This window comes from Triturus cristatus, chromosome 2_1, assembly GCF_964204655.1.
Source record: "Triturus cristatus chromosome 2_1, aTriCri1.1, whole genome shotgun sequence".
NCBI lineage: Eukaryota > Metazoa > Chordata > Amphibia > Caudata > Salamandridae > Triturus > Triturus cristatus.
This window is the reverse complement of record NC_140581.1, coordinates 345,714,375-345,729,369: the sequence shown is the minus strand read 5'-3', so window position 1 is coordinate 345,729,369 and position 14,995 is coordinate 345,714,375. Positions and strand designations below refer to the sequence as shown.

Here is a 14,995-nt window from a genome sequence, read left to right as displayed (position 1 = left end):
AGAATAGGTAGCACGGCTATTTTGTCAGTGGGCCATTTCTCGCTTGTTTGTTTATTTGTTATTATACATATACCACTTTGCAGCTAGAGAAGTTTTAAGGACTCTGGGGCAAATTTGGGATAAACCTCCATAAAAACCCCACAGAATAAAAGGATGAAGGGGCAGTTGTCTGATTGTCTTTAAAAACAAACACATTCTGAAATCTATTCGCTTGGGAGCATCTCTCCCTTGAAGTGATCATCAGAGGATACCACCAGTGGGATAGGAGTATGACAGGGAAAGAGATTAACCCTCCTTCCTTTTGTAATAAAATAATCATGAGTGTGCACTGGACTTTTACAAGTCCTTGGGCAAAGAGAGGCAGAATGGATGTTAACTTCACTCCCAACTCCCCCACTGTTAAAGGTGGTTTTGTAAGGTTACATGGTGCAGACTCTGTTTCAGGAAATGTATGGTGTTACAACGCAAGCCTTTACCACACATGCTTTTTACATGCAACCTTTACCACGCAGATGCCTGGTAAGTATAATAAGGAACCCCTAAACCCTTATACTGAGAACAGCTCCAGGATCAGTCAAGAGTCGCATTCCACTGGGCAGGAAGGGAAGTCCTTCCCTTTCCTGCTCGTGGACTTCACAGCTCCATCGCCTGGCATGCCGCACCGGGTGGAGCATTACTGTAGTTTGTTTTGGCGCAAGACATCCCCCCATATTTTTGGATTTCCAGCCGCCACTGAGAACAAGGATAGTGCCACTTTAAGTTCCTTATACAACAGATGTGTTATGAGTAGCTGTTCTATCAAAGGTCCCATGGCTCACTCCTTCCTGGGGTCCCTCCTCAGTCCGTCAGTGCCAACAGAAAAGAGATCTTCCAGTTAATTGCTTTGGGTGGGCGATGGCATATTATGCAATACTACCCATGCATGAATAGATAAGCTGCATTCCAATTAAAATGCAAAAACATGATTGAAAAAGCTGTCCAATCCTGTTATACCTATAGTTCTTCCGGTGCCTTGATATCTCGCTCCAATGTCAATATATTTTCACCACAAACATGCCTGCATGCAATTAAATTAAGTGAATTTAATGCGCATATCTGTCTGTCCTATTTGCTGATGTGTGACAGCTCACGGGTACAAAGGCTGCCCAGGCCTGAACTTCAGTTTGCTGCAGACCCTTTCACGGTCATGAGAGACCCAAGGAAATGTGATGGGTCCCCAAGCATTAGTCTCCATGCTGCTCTCAAGAACATCCTTCGTAGAAATAAAAAAGGGTTTTTCACCTTTGTCAGTGTTAACTTTCTGCTACAGGAAGGATAAATGGATGATGAGATTGGCAAGGACAACAGTATTTAGGCAGAATACAGTCTGCATGGTATCCGGCTGGCTCAGCCACAGTGCCCATAACTTGTGCATGCATTTGGGCTCTGACCTGTGCTTACTGAGAAGGGACAGTGAGTGAGGAATCCCGGATTCATGTTTGATCCCACACAGACTATAGAAGTGCAAACAAATACCACGCCAGTCACTACTATCGTCCTCATTCACAAACCGGCCTGTGCTCCTATGTTTGACTTTAGAAGGATTAGACACAAAATACAGGCTCTCGGCTCTGAGCTCAGTCGGTGCACTTGAGAATGATCCAACCTCTGGTGCATTAAAATACTATTTACTTTATAACAATCTACAATGCCCGCGGGCAAGCAGCACAGACATTGCACTACTGTCTATCTTTGTATCGGTGCAAAAATGGCAATCTGCAGAAATCAGAACTTCACAGATTATGAAAAAAAGTTAGGTCACTTACATATTCATGAATAGAGTTCGGGATATCACTATCAAGAACGGGTCCCTTCTCTGGATCAGAAAAATTAAATTCCAGTGAAACCTTGACAGAATCCAGGAAATCAGGCTTTTCCTAGAAGCAGATAAAAAGTGTGATTTTTTTTTTAATCACCAATAAATTTGGTGTTACTTATAACACGTTTGCTAATATCTAAATACTTAATTCATGCATTCATTCATTTATATTAAAGGTTTATATAGCTTTAACTATTACATTCATGCATTCAAGCACTTTTCAGCAACACTGTTAAACAGCCACAGTGTAAACAAATAGCAATTAGATAGGACAACAAAAACTTGCACAGTTACAGTAACGTAATTAAAATAAGGTTACAGCAACTAGAATATAACAATATTGTCGCAGGTGGAAACCGTAATTATATGAACTGAAAATGTTAGGCTATTAGTTTATTTTGAGATAGTGCTGGTAAATAGATCTCATAAGAGCATAATAATATGATAAAGTTTTAAATCTGTAGGTTTTTGGACACACGTTTGCTTTTTGCTCTGGTGTTCATGTGACACAATACCACACAAAAGATAGCGGGTGCTTATCTACAAGCCCCTTGCGTCACTCTTGCGTTATTTTTAACTTGGAAAAAGTGGCGTGCGGGTGGCACAAGGGGCTTGTAGATAAGCTCCTATGTACCTGGGGGCAGATTTATGTTCCCTGGCGCATCCCTGCAAATCAGCATGGATGCGCCAGGGAAGATGCGTCACACAAATTTGCCCTTGCGCCACCGCAGATGCGCCGCATTTACAATGCGGTGCATCGTGGCGCAAGGACAAGCAGATACGTGACGCATCTGCCGGAGTAAGGTTGGCGCAGTGCTGAAGTTGCGTCGCAAGTGCGACGCATCTCCAGCACTGTTCCAACCTTTCCTATCCATAACATGGTGTGTCAAGCCTTACGCCTGCTTCAAGCAGGCGCAGGGTTTTGACGCATCAGCGTTGGGAAAGTGACTCAGTGAAATCTTACAGATTTCCCTGAGTCACTTTTCAGGGGCGTTCCTGCGAAGGAACGCCCCCCCTGAGTTGAAACGCCCACATGAAACCTCACGCAGGTTTCATGTGGCGCAGGGCTTTACACCGTGACGCATCTCCATAGATGCGTCACGATGTAAATGGGGCGCAACATGGCGCAGGGCTTACGCCGCCGCTGCGTCACAAAAGTGACGCAACGGCGGCGTAAAAGTGGCGCAAGTCCATTATAAATCTGCCCCTTAGTTTCCACTGGAGAGGCCCACATGTTCAGTGCTAATTGCTGTTGCTTTGCATTAGTGGTGGCGCAAACTTTGGTAAAGGAAGAGAAAGTTCAACTGCATAGTAAACTATTTTAAATTAATCATTGAGGTCCAGATTAAGAGCAGTCTCAGTAAATACTAGCAACCGAGACAAGAGGTATTTGCCATGTTTGGTAAATATATCTCCAACTCCAGATGTTCCTGTGGGAATTTGTGAATTACTTGTGGGATTGGTGCATCCTGCAGCAAATTCCAGAATTAGCAGCCATTTTACTCCTGTAAAGGTCGGCAGTTTGTCCTAACTAGGGGCCACATGTACGTAGGTCTCATTTTGCGATTTCCTAAAAGCGAATTTTTGCAATTCTCTATTAGGAAATCCCAAACACCTATGTACTAATGTGTCTTTGACACATTTAGCGATTCCTCGTGGGGTGCAATTGACCTACATCATTAATATTCGTGAGGTAGGTCGCAATTTGTGACCCATTCGGAATCACTAAAAACACATGGATGGTGGCCTGCTGGGAACAGCAGACCACCATGTCTGTGTCTCCTTTTAAATAAAGCAACATTTTTATCTTTAAATGCAGCCCATTTCCTCAAAGGAAAACAGGATGCATTTCAAGAAGAAAAATTAAACGTTTCAGTTAAATTTTTTAAGAATAGGCAGTGTTCCGTGGATCACTGCCAGCTCTGAAAAACCATTTTCACATGCTTTCACAAAGGGGAATGGGTGCCCTGGGGCCACTTCCTGTTTGTAAATGTGTTACCACCTACTTGGAAGTAGGCAGTAAAATGTGAATGTTTTGCAACAGCATTTCAGTCGCAAAACATTCGTACATAGCACTGTGAGTCACTATTAGGAAGGGATGTCCTTAACATGCCCTTTACTAATACCGAATCACTGACCCAATTTGCGATTTGATAATAGGTTTGGTACTTGGGAAAATGCATTTTTAAGGTCACAAACTGACCGATTCTGTGAATCAGGTCGTTTGCGATTGAAACAAAATGTGTGTCCACGTGGCCCTAAATTCGGTTTGTGTGGTGTTCGCCATTCAAATTATAATTCTGATTCTTGCACAAATGAGGGTTTAGGCACAGTTTGGAATATTAAGTCCCATTTGCGATCAGGGCTTTTGAGTTATGTGCAAAATCGGGTGCAAAAATGGTGCAGCACAAATTGTATTTACAGAGTATTGATGTCTGTATCTTTTTGGACGAAAATGTCAGAATAATCCAAGCAAAGTCAATGTGCACCTGTTTCACTCTCATTGTTTCTGCTTTTTAGGTCGAGCCCAGGCAGCGCATGTGCTGACTATTTGAAACACTATATATTCACTCTGTGGGTTTACGACTGGCCCATTACCTTTTCATTTGTCCCCCTCGATTGTCGTTCCACAATTCTTGCTTGCTAGTGGTTCATTCTTCCTTTTTGTCCCTCCTTTTTGTGTTTGGTTGCCTCCCACAGCGCACCACACAATTACTGTTAACATTACACTTCTGTGTTCATTTGGGGGACTATTTTTTCGTTGATTCCTACTCTAGTCACTGTTTGCCCGCCTTCGGTGGTTCAGCTTCGGCTCACATCACTTAATCTCCCCTGTACCATTCAAAAACCAAGATGAAATTTCAGTTACTTCAGACACTGTTTTCTGAATCACCTCTCTAATTTTCTCTGACTTCAAAGCGCAAGGATATCTCCCACACCCATCCCACGATGCTGTTTGTTGCTTTAGCGAGCCTTGGTCACTGGATCTTCAGCAGCCCAACCTTGCAGCACAGTTAAGGGTAAAGCTTGGGCAACTCCTGTCACATTTTCTCTGACGCTTGTTTACATAATATGAAATTGAGGGACCCCAAGGTGTAGGAGTGCTTTACATGTGTGCTAATTACATTACACAATGTCAGATACATTTTTGGGGGTATTGTTATAGTGCAAAAACTCAAATGACCCAAAGGTATTGGAACGCTTTACAAAAGTGGCAATTACATTACACAAGGTCAGGTTATTATTTTTATTTTTTTGTTGTGCGGTGTTTAGGTGATGCTGATGTCATCCCTGTTTATTTATTATTTCCCCTCTATCTGACAAATGGGAGCATTATGTTGTTGTTGCTATGTCAGTACTACTATACTCAGGGAGCTGGGACAGAGGTCGGGTCCAGGAGCTTGCTGGTAATTGGATGATGTGAGCAGTGTTTTTAATGGAAAACTCTGGAAACGGGTGCCTGGCGAATAGCGGCCTGGGGGAGGAGGGAAGTAATGTCTCCGCCATTGGAAAATACTTCACTACTTTTTTCCAACGGCTGCTCAATACTCTAGTGATTCACTAGCACACAGAATGCTATAGTGCTGTTGTCTTGCATCGAAGCACTTGTATTTCTGTGTGTGCATTTTACAGGCCTTGGAATGTGTCCATAAACGTTTTCCGAGGCAAGCATAAATTCCGGAATCACACTGCATGACCCAGTGTATAGTAATTGTATAGCTCTTCAATCTCTGGTGGCAGAGCACCCAGGATAATGTGCTGCATGGCTAAACACTTATAAGGTTCCAAAGGCGTGACCTACTGGCTATGCCAATGATTGCTATTCAAGCTGCACTCATAGTTGCCATAAACTAAATACTGGCAGATTCTACAAATCTGCACCGTACAAGACAAGAAATGGTCTGGAGTAAAAAAGTCAGCCTTAAAGATGTCCCTCCCGAACTCCTAAAGCAAAAATTAGTGCAATTAGCTTGCATAAACATAATATGGTTATTCGGGTTCATCCAGATGGTATAAGCAATCAGTAACAGCTTCTACTTGAAATGAAAAAGTATTTGGAGTGCCACAGAGAAAAGAATCTTACATTCTTGACTGAATGAACCAATTTCAGTGAAATTTAAGATGAGGCTTGGACATCAACTTCACATACGTTTTTAACTTGCTCCTCGGGCTCTACTAAAGAGGAAGCAAACGTGTGCGCACAGCACTAGGAATTTGTCTCCTGAGGCGGAAGCCGGGAGCAGACACATTCTTTTTAAATTGCGCCACATGTTAGTTTTGAAACTTCACTTACGTTTTTAACTTGCTAATGTTGGACTCTCTCGATCCCTGCTTGTCTCTTAGCCGATTAGGTGCTGGGTTTCTGGAGGGAAGGCACGCACTCGCTACGTCGCGGGAGCAGGCGGACATCTTGGGGGATATTGCCATCAGCGCGCTAGTCTTTCGCTCCTCGGGCTCTACTAAAGAGGATGCAAACGCGTATGCGCAGCGGATGCATGCAGCGGGCGCACCAAAGGCACGCCAAAGGCAAGCCCGTCTATGCCCGTCCATGCCCAAACGAGTCCAGAGGCCAGAAACGCTGCCACTACCAAGGTAAATATGCGCCATCTAGCCTCCTTATACTATTCAGCTGAATCCTTGATTGAAATTAAAACGCGCGCACAAGTGAATAATTGCTCTCACTCGAACTGCATTCAGAAGCTCCCGCACATCTTAGAAGGGCCGGTTACCTGCAATCAATGTCAATTTCAAATGGTAATATCTGCAGGAGATCTTCAAGCCCTCGGTATAGCTTTAGAGCCAGCCACCATGAGTCAGAAAAATATTTTGTGTAATATTAGATCCCTTGCTAAAATCCATTTGAAATATGGGACATGATTGTCTCGCATGATCCTGTCTTTTGTTTTTTTACTGAAACATGACTGTGCCCCTCAAATCATCCCATGATTATTCTGGCCATACCAGAGAATTACAAATGTATTCATTTGGATAGAGATACTAAAATAGGAGGAGGTATTGCCATTGCTTTTAAAAATCACTTGGATGTGAAGTGGGTTTTTACTGTCAGCAATGATTGCTTAGAAATAGGAATTTTTAAGGTTTCTCTGTCTTCTTCCAACAGCTGGTATGGTGCCTTAGTGTATCGGCCCCCAGGACCTAGAGCCAAATTTGCAGATCTCCTGGTAGAACATCTTGCACTACATGTACTTGCTGCAAACAGATTTCTTTTGCTCTGAGATTTTAATTTCCATGGGGAGATTCTGCCGATCCTGAGGTTAAAAAACTTCTTTCCTCCCTCGAACTAATGAGACTTACCCAAAGAGTTGAAGGCGCCACTCATAGAGCAGGCCATCTACTAGATCTGGTCTTTTTCAACACAGACCAGTTGAGATGTGACCCCCCAAACCCCCTTTCTTGGACAGAACATTTTATGATCACGATCCATATTCAGCAGTCAAGCCAGAAGAGCTTCAAACGATCTATTAGACAAAATCCTGAACAGTGGAGGACTTGGCGCAATCTCTCTTTAGAGGCATTTAATTAGGTTTTTTCCCCGGATCCGGTAACTAACGTCATGGAAGTATCCAAAAAGTTGGAGGCTTTTAACATCGCCTTAGAAACAGCCTTTGATGCTGTTATACCAAAAAAAAACAGGGCACACTACAACGGCGGCCTTCCACTCCTTGGTATTCGGTGGAACTGAAAATGGAAAAAGCCAGTTGCAGGCAATTGAAAAGAAGGTGGTGCACTAGTAAGACTGATAAAAACAGAGTGCTTTATAGACAGCCTCTGTATAAATATCATCTGAACTTAAAAGTTGCCAGACGTCAGTTTATCATCAACCATACTGAAAATGCAAGCGACTCCCCGAAAACACTGTTTGGCATAGTACGGGACTTTGTATCCCCCAAAGTCTGCAGACAGGCCCCCATGGAATCCCAGGAGTTTTGTAACTCTCTGGCGACCTATTTTCATGAGAAGATATCAAAAATCTGTGAGAATTTGTCTTCACCAGCCACTCTTGACTTGGTATCTTCTTCCAAATTTGAGGAGCGGAATAAGATAGTAGCCAGCTCCCTAAACAGTTTTGAACAAATTACAATGGAGGAGGTCACAAAAGGCCTTGCTGAGGCTAAATCTGGGTCACCATTAGATCTTTGTCCGCCAAAAACTATGGCGTTTTTAGCCTCAAGCTGTGCCCCGGTAATCTGAGATATATTGAAGCATTCCATCCTTACTGGCACTATTCCAGCTATCTGGAAGGAGGCATTTGTTCGCGCTATATTAAAAAAAAACACTGCTGATCCCTCAATTCTTGGTAACTACCGCCCCATTTCCTTGCTGCCACTGCTGGGAAAAATACTGGAAAGTATTATCAATCGACAACTAAGCTTTTACTTGGAAGATAATCATATTTTGGATCCCTCGCAATCGGGTTTTCGGCCAGGCTTCAGTACGGAGACCGCCATTTTAGCGGTAACCGATTCTCTTAGACAGACTGTTGATGCAGGAGGCTCAGTAATCCTGATCCTCCTAGATCTCTCCGCAGCTTTTGATACCATTTCACATTCTAAGCTGGCGGAGAGACTTCTTTCTTGTGGTATCAATGGGACAGCCCTGAAATGGCTTAAACATTTCTTGTCTGAGAGAACCCAAACTGTCATGTTGGGTCCCTATTCCTCAGCAAAAATGCACCTTGAAAAGGGCGTTCCTCAGGGCTCTTGCCTAAGTCCAACCCTCTTCAATAAATATATGTGGCTCCGCTGGCACGGATTGTCGAGCAGCTGGGCTTTGAGATCATTTCATATGCTGATGATACGCAACTTATGTTCACCATCGGAACAAACCCAGAGCTCGACAAAATCAGTTTTACCTCCGGTATGCTTGCCATTTCCAACTCGATGACAAGAAATTGTCTCCAGTTGAATCCGGAAAAGACGGAGGTTATGTTGATGGGTAAAGCCACAGACAGTTGGTCGAACAACTGGTGGCCTGTTCAGTTGGGCACTGCCCCCTCCCCCAAACAGTCAGTAAAAAACCTAGTTCTAAAATTGGACCAGGCTTTGACTATGAAGGATCATATCACGGCTACTACGAGCTTGTGCTATTATGGTCTTAGGCCTCTTAGGAAAATGTTTCCTTATATGCCCACCCCCCACCGCAGAACTCTAGTCCAGGCAATGGTCATCAGTCATCTGGACTATGGCAATGCCTTGCTGGCAGAAGTGGGACAGACACTATTGGCCAAACTCCAAGTAATACAGAACACCGCAGCTAGAATGATCTTAAATCGCCCGGCAGGCTCTGCCTTGGCTCCTTTGTTAAGGGAATTACATTGGCTAACAGTAAAGAAGAGATCCATTTTTAAGAATTGCTGTCTTACACATATTGCGTTGAAAGAAAGAGGCCCCCTCTATTTGCGGAAAAAACTATTAAAATAGTCCCCTTGTAGGAAACTTAGATCCAGTACTCTGGATCTCCTCCAGGTTCCTCGAATCCGCCTCATCCGTACTGGAAGAAGAGCCTTCTCATATCTGGCGCCAAGATATTGGAATGAGCTCCCTCCAGCTTTGCGCAAAATTCCAACGCTTAACATTTTTAGGAAATGGCTGAAAGCTTTTCTGTTTTAATAGAGACATCCTTTTTATTTCCGGCCTACCTACTCTCAGTACACTTTCCTAGTTAGCGCCAAGATGCCCCAGGGTGATTTGAGCGCTCTACAAAACATTTAACATAACACAACATAACATCAAAATATCAGCAGAATTAAAAGTGTGTTGCCATTAGCAAGTTGACTTACAGAGGAACACAGCTGATTAAGTAGCTCTTGAAGTAGGCCCACAGAAGACATTGAACTTATAAAATGTCAAAAAGGCCAGTGCAATACTGAAGAGGTAACCGCTGCAGAATAGGTTTCAACCCTGGCGGTGTTCAGACCAAAAATAATAGAACTAGTCCATAACCACAGTCCACAATCAAGGCTACAGCCTTATAATTAAAAAGAGATTGTTAAATTTAAGAAAAGACTTTAGGAGAATGAGGAAATTCAGCAGAAGAAGGAAATCCTCTTCAACAATACAGACATGAACACCTAAAATACATAAATCAGCAGTCTTTGTACTTCAAATAGAGAGGAATCACTCCGTGACTGCTGTGGATGCATCCAAAGTAATAGCATGGGCTACATTAGAACACTCTAGTAATACACATTTAACAAGGAAGATCTGTTGATAGGTAAGTAGGTAGCACATAACAAATGTGCATTCTTTTCAATCGGGGTGGCAAGAAAACAATTATTCTTTCCAAAAGGTTTTCACCGGTTGGTTACAAAAAGAACAGTACTTGCATGTAGCATATGCAATTTCTGTTTGCCAGACCGAGGTGCGAGTGCCGTTGGGGGAGGGGGGTGGCATGGGAGTGCAGAGCAGGTGAGCTGCCTCTAAATACCTGGTCAGGGCTCAGAGCAGCAGTTGCCTGATGCCCCCTCAGCTACTCTCCAAAGTCCATGCCCTATGTCTCCAGGCCTGGAATGATCAGAACATTAATGCCCGGATAATACTTGGCCCAGAGACACCACGAAACTGATAACAGGCTAGAGTGATATATACTAAACCCTTAACCTCATCCTAGAAACACCACTTTAGGCCACTCATAATGGGGGACTTGGTGTATTAACACTTCTAAGCAATTTCTACTGTGTCTTACGATCAGACACAACATTGCACACCATCAAAGGAGCCACACATCAGTACCTCCTTTAGGTTATAGAGGGGCATATCATCAAGGCCAGGCGATAAAATTACCGCCACTTTAGCGTCTGATTTCGGACGGAAAGCGGTGATAATTTTATCGCCTTATCAGCAAGGTCACGCTATCGCGTGAATCCATGTCTTTTCGCCCTTTCCCCCAACGCCCATCTTCGCATCTCTAATGAGATGCAAAGTGGGCGTTCCACCCCAAGATAACGGGAGAAATGTCACTAAGCGACATTTCTCCTATTATCTAGCCACACGCTAACCTGCAGAGCGACAAGAAAATAACCTTGGTTATTGCTAATTTCCTTACGCCTGCTTTTCAACTGACTTAGCCATGATATCCTATGGAAGGTGGATATCATGGCTAAGTCTGCCTTGCCCTATCAGCAAGCTTTCGCCAAACGTTGTGCGCTTATCGCTGGATTTCCAGCGATAATCGCACAGTTGGCAGCTTGCGCGTTGAATTTTATCGCTTTGGAGATAAGCGTTGCTGATAGCACGCTATCTCCGCGATGAAATTCAGCGTTGGTCGGCGATAATTATCTTCGCTCTAAGAGTGCTGAGCGATAATTATCGCCTGGCCTTGATGATATGCCCCAGAGTTCGCTTAACTCCACTGACAGTTCTAGTTGACGTCCCATGCACAGATAATGCTATAAACAACAATCCTTCCACTTTAACATATAATATTGGTTGCAACTACTGTTGTCACTTATTAATGTCTATTCACCACCTCACACACAGTCCCTTCTGTTACCATCAAATTATTTTTGTTCCTATAAATAGTTTAATATAATCTCTTCACACCACACATTCTCAGCCAATAAATAATTATTACAAACGTCGTCAGTAGCCTAGGACCAACTAAGCCACTGTCTGCTTGTCCATAGACCAGATGTAAATGACCTGCCACATTGTGTAATTGGTGTTTCAGTCTGATCACTGGCCAGAGTCTTTGTCTGATACAATAAATTGAAATATAGGCTACTGTGCACCCCACCATTACCCTACCTTGGAAGTAGCTTTGGTATTTATACTTCAGGCATAAAATACGTTCTTGCCCCTAAGATTCATATGATGCTCCAACACTGCATATCCAAACGTTAGGCCTTTTTTGGTATGTGCTTCTAGTTCGTTCATTGTTCACGCATTTTTATTTTACTGCAACTTTACTTTCGGTGGCAAATATGTTTTTATATATCATCTAAGTGACATAAAATATATGAACGTCCATTTATTTACACAAAGCACACAAAGCTCAAGCTTAAACGTTAATCCTTGTTAAGTTAACAGTCACCCAGAGAAGGGTTTAGTCAAGACCTCAGCAAATACTGTCCAACAATTTAAGTTCTAAATTATATTTTAAGAAGAGGTGGGGTTGTTCTGTGGTCCGCTTTCTCTGCTGTGCATACAAATCATTCAACATATCCACAAATGAGCAAATCTTCCGTAGCCTTTGCAAATGATTTACTTGCCAACATGTAGAAGTCATGTTTAACACAGGTCATCCCTCCGACAGTGATATTCTTTTGAATTTTTCTTTCATGGGAGTCTTTGAAAAAGCTGCGAGACAATAGTCTGTCTGAGTCCAGTGTCAATCTGTATTGCATATCTGATTAATAAGAATAGTAAAACCTGTTATGAAGTAACCAAAACAAAAGAGGTATAAAACTTAAAGGATGCTCATAACGTGAATTTTAAGTCACATGTTCTTACCAAACGCTTCATTCTTGTTCTCCTTCGATTTGAGATTGACTTCAAAGCACACTGTGGTGTTGATGCACACTGTGTCTTTGCTCTCCATTTTGCAGTTTTTCTTTTCGATGGTGATCGAATTTGGAGTGAAATTAATTTTCACGATAACTTCAGCAACATCACGAGACCTAAAATATCCACACATTAGAAAATAACAGTCTAAAAATAATGGAGGGAAGTTTGTTAATTTTTATACATTTTTAGGTATACATGAGCATTCTGGTAATCTCTACGGACTGAGTGCTACTACATATTCACTACACAGAAAACAGTCATTAACAAAGCTAATAGGTCTTACTTTTAAAAGGTATTTTGCAAATGTTTGTCTGTGGTCTCATTGGCGCTCCCTTCAAAATGGCCACTATGGCAGGAGCATGCACAGCTGCCATCTTTCTGCCATCTATCTCTCTCTTAAAAATTCAGTGGGTCAGGATGGCCACAGTGCGTGTGCATGCTTACTTGTGCATACATTTCTCATTTTTAGTTTATCATTCAAACATGGCTGACAGCTGTTTTAGAATGCTAAACTAAAAAGAAAGAATAAAGTGTGCAAGAGCATAAAACAGTGAGCCGAACGTCCACTATAACTTATTTTATTTAAAAACGGAAGCGAGTTTGGCGGGAGAGCAATGCGTAGCAACAGAGGTTCATGAGGCAGTGGAAGAAAGAATATGGAGTGCAGAGGCCCTTGGGCAAAAATAAATTATTTAATAAACAATACATTTGAAAAAAACAGAGGGAAATATTTACAAGCCACTATCGCCACCACGACAAACTTTTTCTGATGTTGTGGTGGCAATAGAGGCTGCACTTAACATGGCTTAATACTGCTTTGTAAATAAAGCACCCTTTCACGCTATACTTAGCGTGAAAGAGGAGGGCAATGGGTGTTGCAGTGGGTGTTCACTGAAACACCCATTATTTTTGACGCTGGCCCATATTTACAAGGGCAGAGTAAATATGGGGCAATGCCAAAATTAAGACCAGGGCAAACCTGGTCTTAAACAGGCGCAACGAGGAGAAATGTTTCATTTCTCCTCGTTTTTGCTGTTTCTGTGTGTTGCGTAGTGTAGCACACATAGAAAGAACAAAAAATGCCATTAATTGTTTATGTGTAGGAAGTTGACCCCTCATTAAGCAGCACACACTGAAGTTTAAAAATACCATTTCAGATTGTTTATGTGCAGGAAGGGACACCTTCCTGCACTTAAACAATTTTCCCCTACAATGCAGACACCCTTGCACTATGGTGTAAGGGTGTCTGCGTTGGCACTAGGCAGCTAAAATTAGCACCAGCGCAGATGGAAACACAGGGCTGTGCCGTATCCTTGTAAATAATGTGCAGCCGTGCGTTTTGGAAGTGGTGGAGAGATGCGTTAAGCCATGGTGGCTAACTGCGGGCTACACCACTTCCTCGTAAATATGCCCCCAAGAGTTGGATAGGGGACCAGGGAACAAATGTAGACAGCAGAAAGAGAGATCGTAAAACCAGGAATGTGAGGGGGAGCCAGAGAGAAAACCAATGCAATTCCTGGCATGCTGAAATAAAAAAAATCTAATCAACCCAGCAACAGTGAAAAGATACAACTCATCCAATCAATTGACCAAAATACTCCTTATGCAGGACAAATGCAAGGAAAAAATAGCGAGGAAAGTCATCGAATCAGGAGCAGGGAACTGAGATAAACAAGAAAACCATTAATTTGCAAGGGGCTGAGTACAAAGCCAGCTCTAATTCTATACTAAATGCACGAGTTGTTAGAACTGACTATCTTTTTTTGTGGTATTCCCCCAGATTTTTGCTTTTCCCAAGGTCTGTAAATTAAATGCTACAAGTTAGCTACAAGTTGGAATGCTTGTCTTGAACCCACGATCCCAGACGTGTCTCAACAAGCTTCAAGATGACCAGCACCACCTGGACCTGCCTGGACTCTGCTGCGGGCTTCTTCTGCTGGAATGAGTCCTAATCACCAATAGGTATGTCCCAAGGTCTCGTGGTAGGTGACAGAGTGTACTCCTCCTACCTCAAAACTGAATAAACTGGACTCCAGGTGAAAATCCAGAGATTCTAGACTCTTCCCATCAGCCACAACCGACTGCGTCTCTTGACAACGCGAAGCTCCCACCGGCAACCTGTTCTTTGTGTCAACAAGGATTTTCTCATGCTCAAACTCTAACCGGAGACCAGCTCTTCATGCTGACAATAATGCCCTGGCAGCCCACACCAATGTAAAGCTCCGCTGAGGCTCCACGCATGGAACTGGACTGAGTAGAAGCTAAACTATCAACTTGGATAAACCTGGTCCCTGTTTCTGAACCATGCTCAATTGCGGTCAGCCTAAACTTTTGACTTTAACATGCTCCAGTGCGACCAGATAACCGCCACTGGCTGTTTGTGCTTCTTGGTACTATTTTTATCTGAAACTTAAAAAATTCATAACTCCGCTTCTACTAGATTTATGTCATTTTGGTGTAATTTTATTTATTATAATTTACTCTATATGTTGTGCTTTTGCTTTATGACTACTTGAGCGCTGCATAAATACTTTACACATTGCCTCTAAGTTAAGCTTGACTGATTTTGTGCCAAGTTACCAGATGGTTACGCATAGGTTTATTTAGTGAC

At 42.7% G+C, this 14,995-nt stretch overlaps 1 protein-coding gene across 2 annotated transcripts in view; it reads right to left on the bottom strand.

Moving 5' to 3' along the window:
• ITGA1 (integrin subunit alpha 1) overlaps nucleotides 1-14,995 on the bottom strand; it is an 880,323-nt gene that overhangs the window by 168,400 nt on the left and 696,928 nt on the right. For both annotated transcript variants that reach the window (XM_085631246.1, XM_085631248.1), the window contains exons 16-18: nucleotides 12,331-12,497; nucleotides 12,090-12,226; nucleotides 1,806-1,916 (exon numbers count right to left, since the gene is read on the bottom strand). In XM_085631246.1, coding sequence (XP_085487372.1) covers nucleotides 1,806-1,916; nucleotides 12,090-12,226; nucleotides 12,331-12,497 — 415 coding nt within the window. The remainder of the gene's footprint in view (nucleotides 1-1,805; nucleotides 1,917-12,089; nucleotides 12,227-12,330; nucleotides 12,498-14,995) is intronic.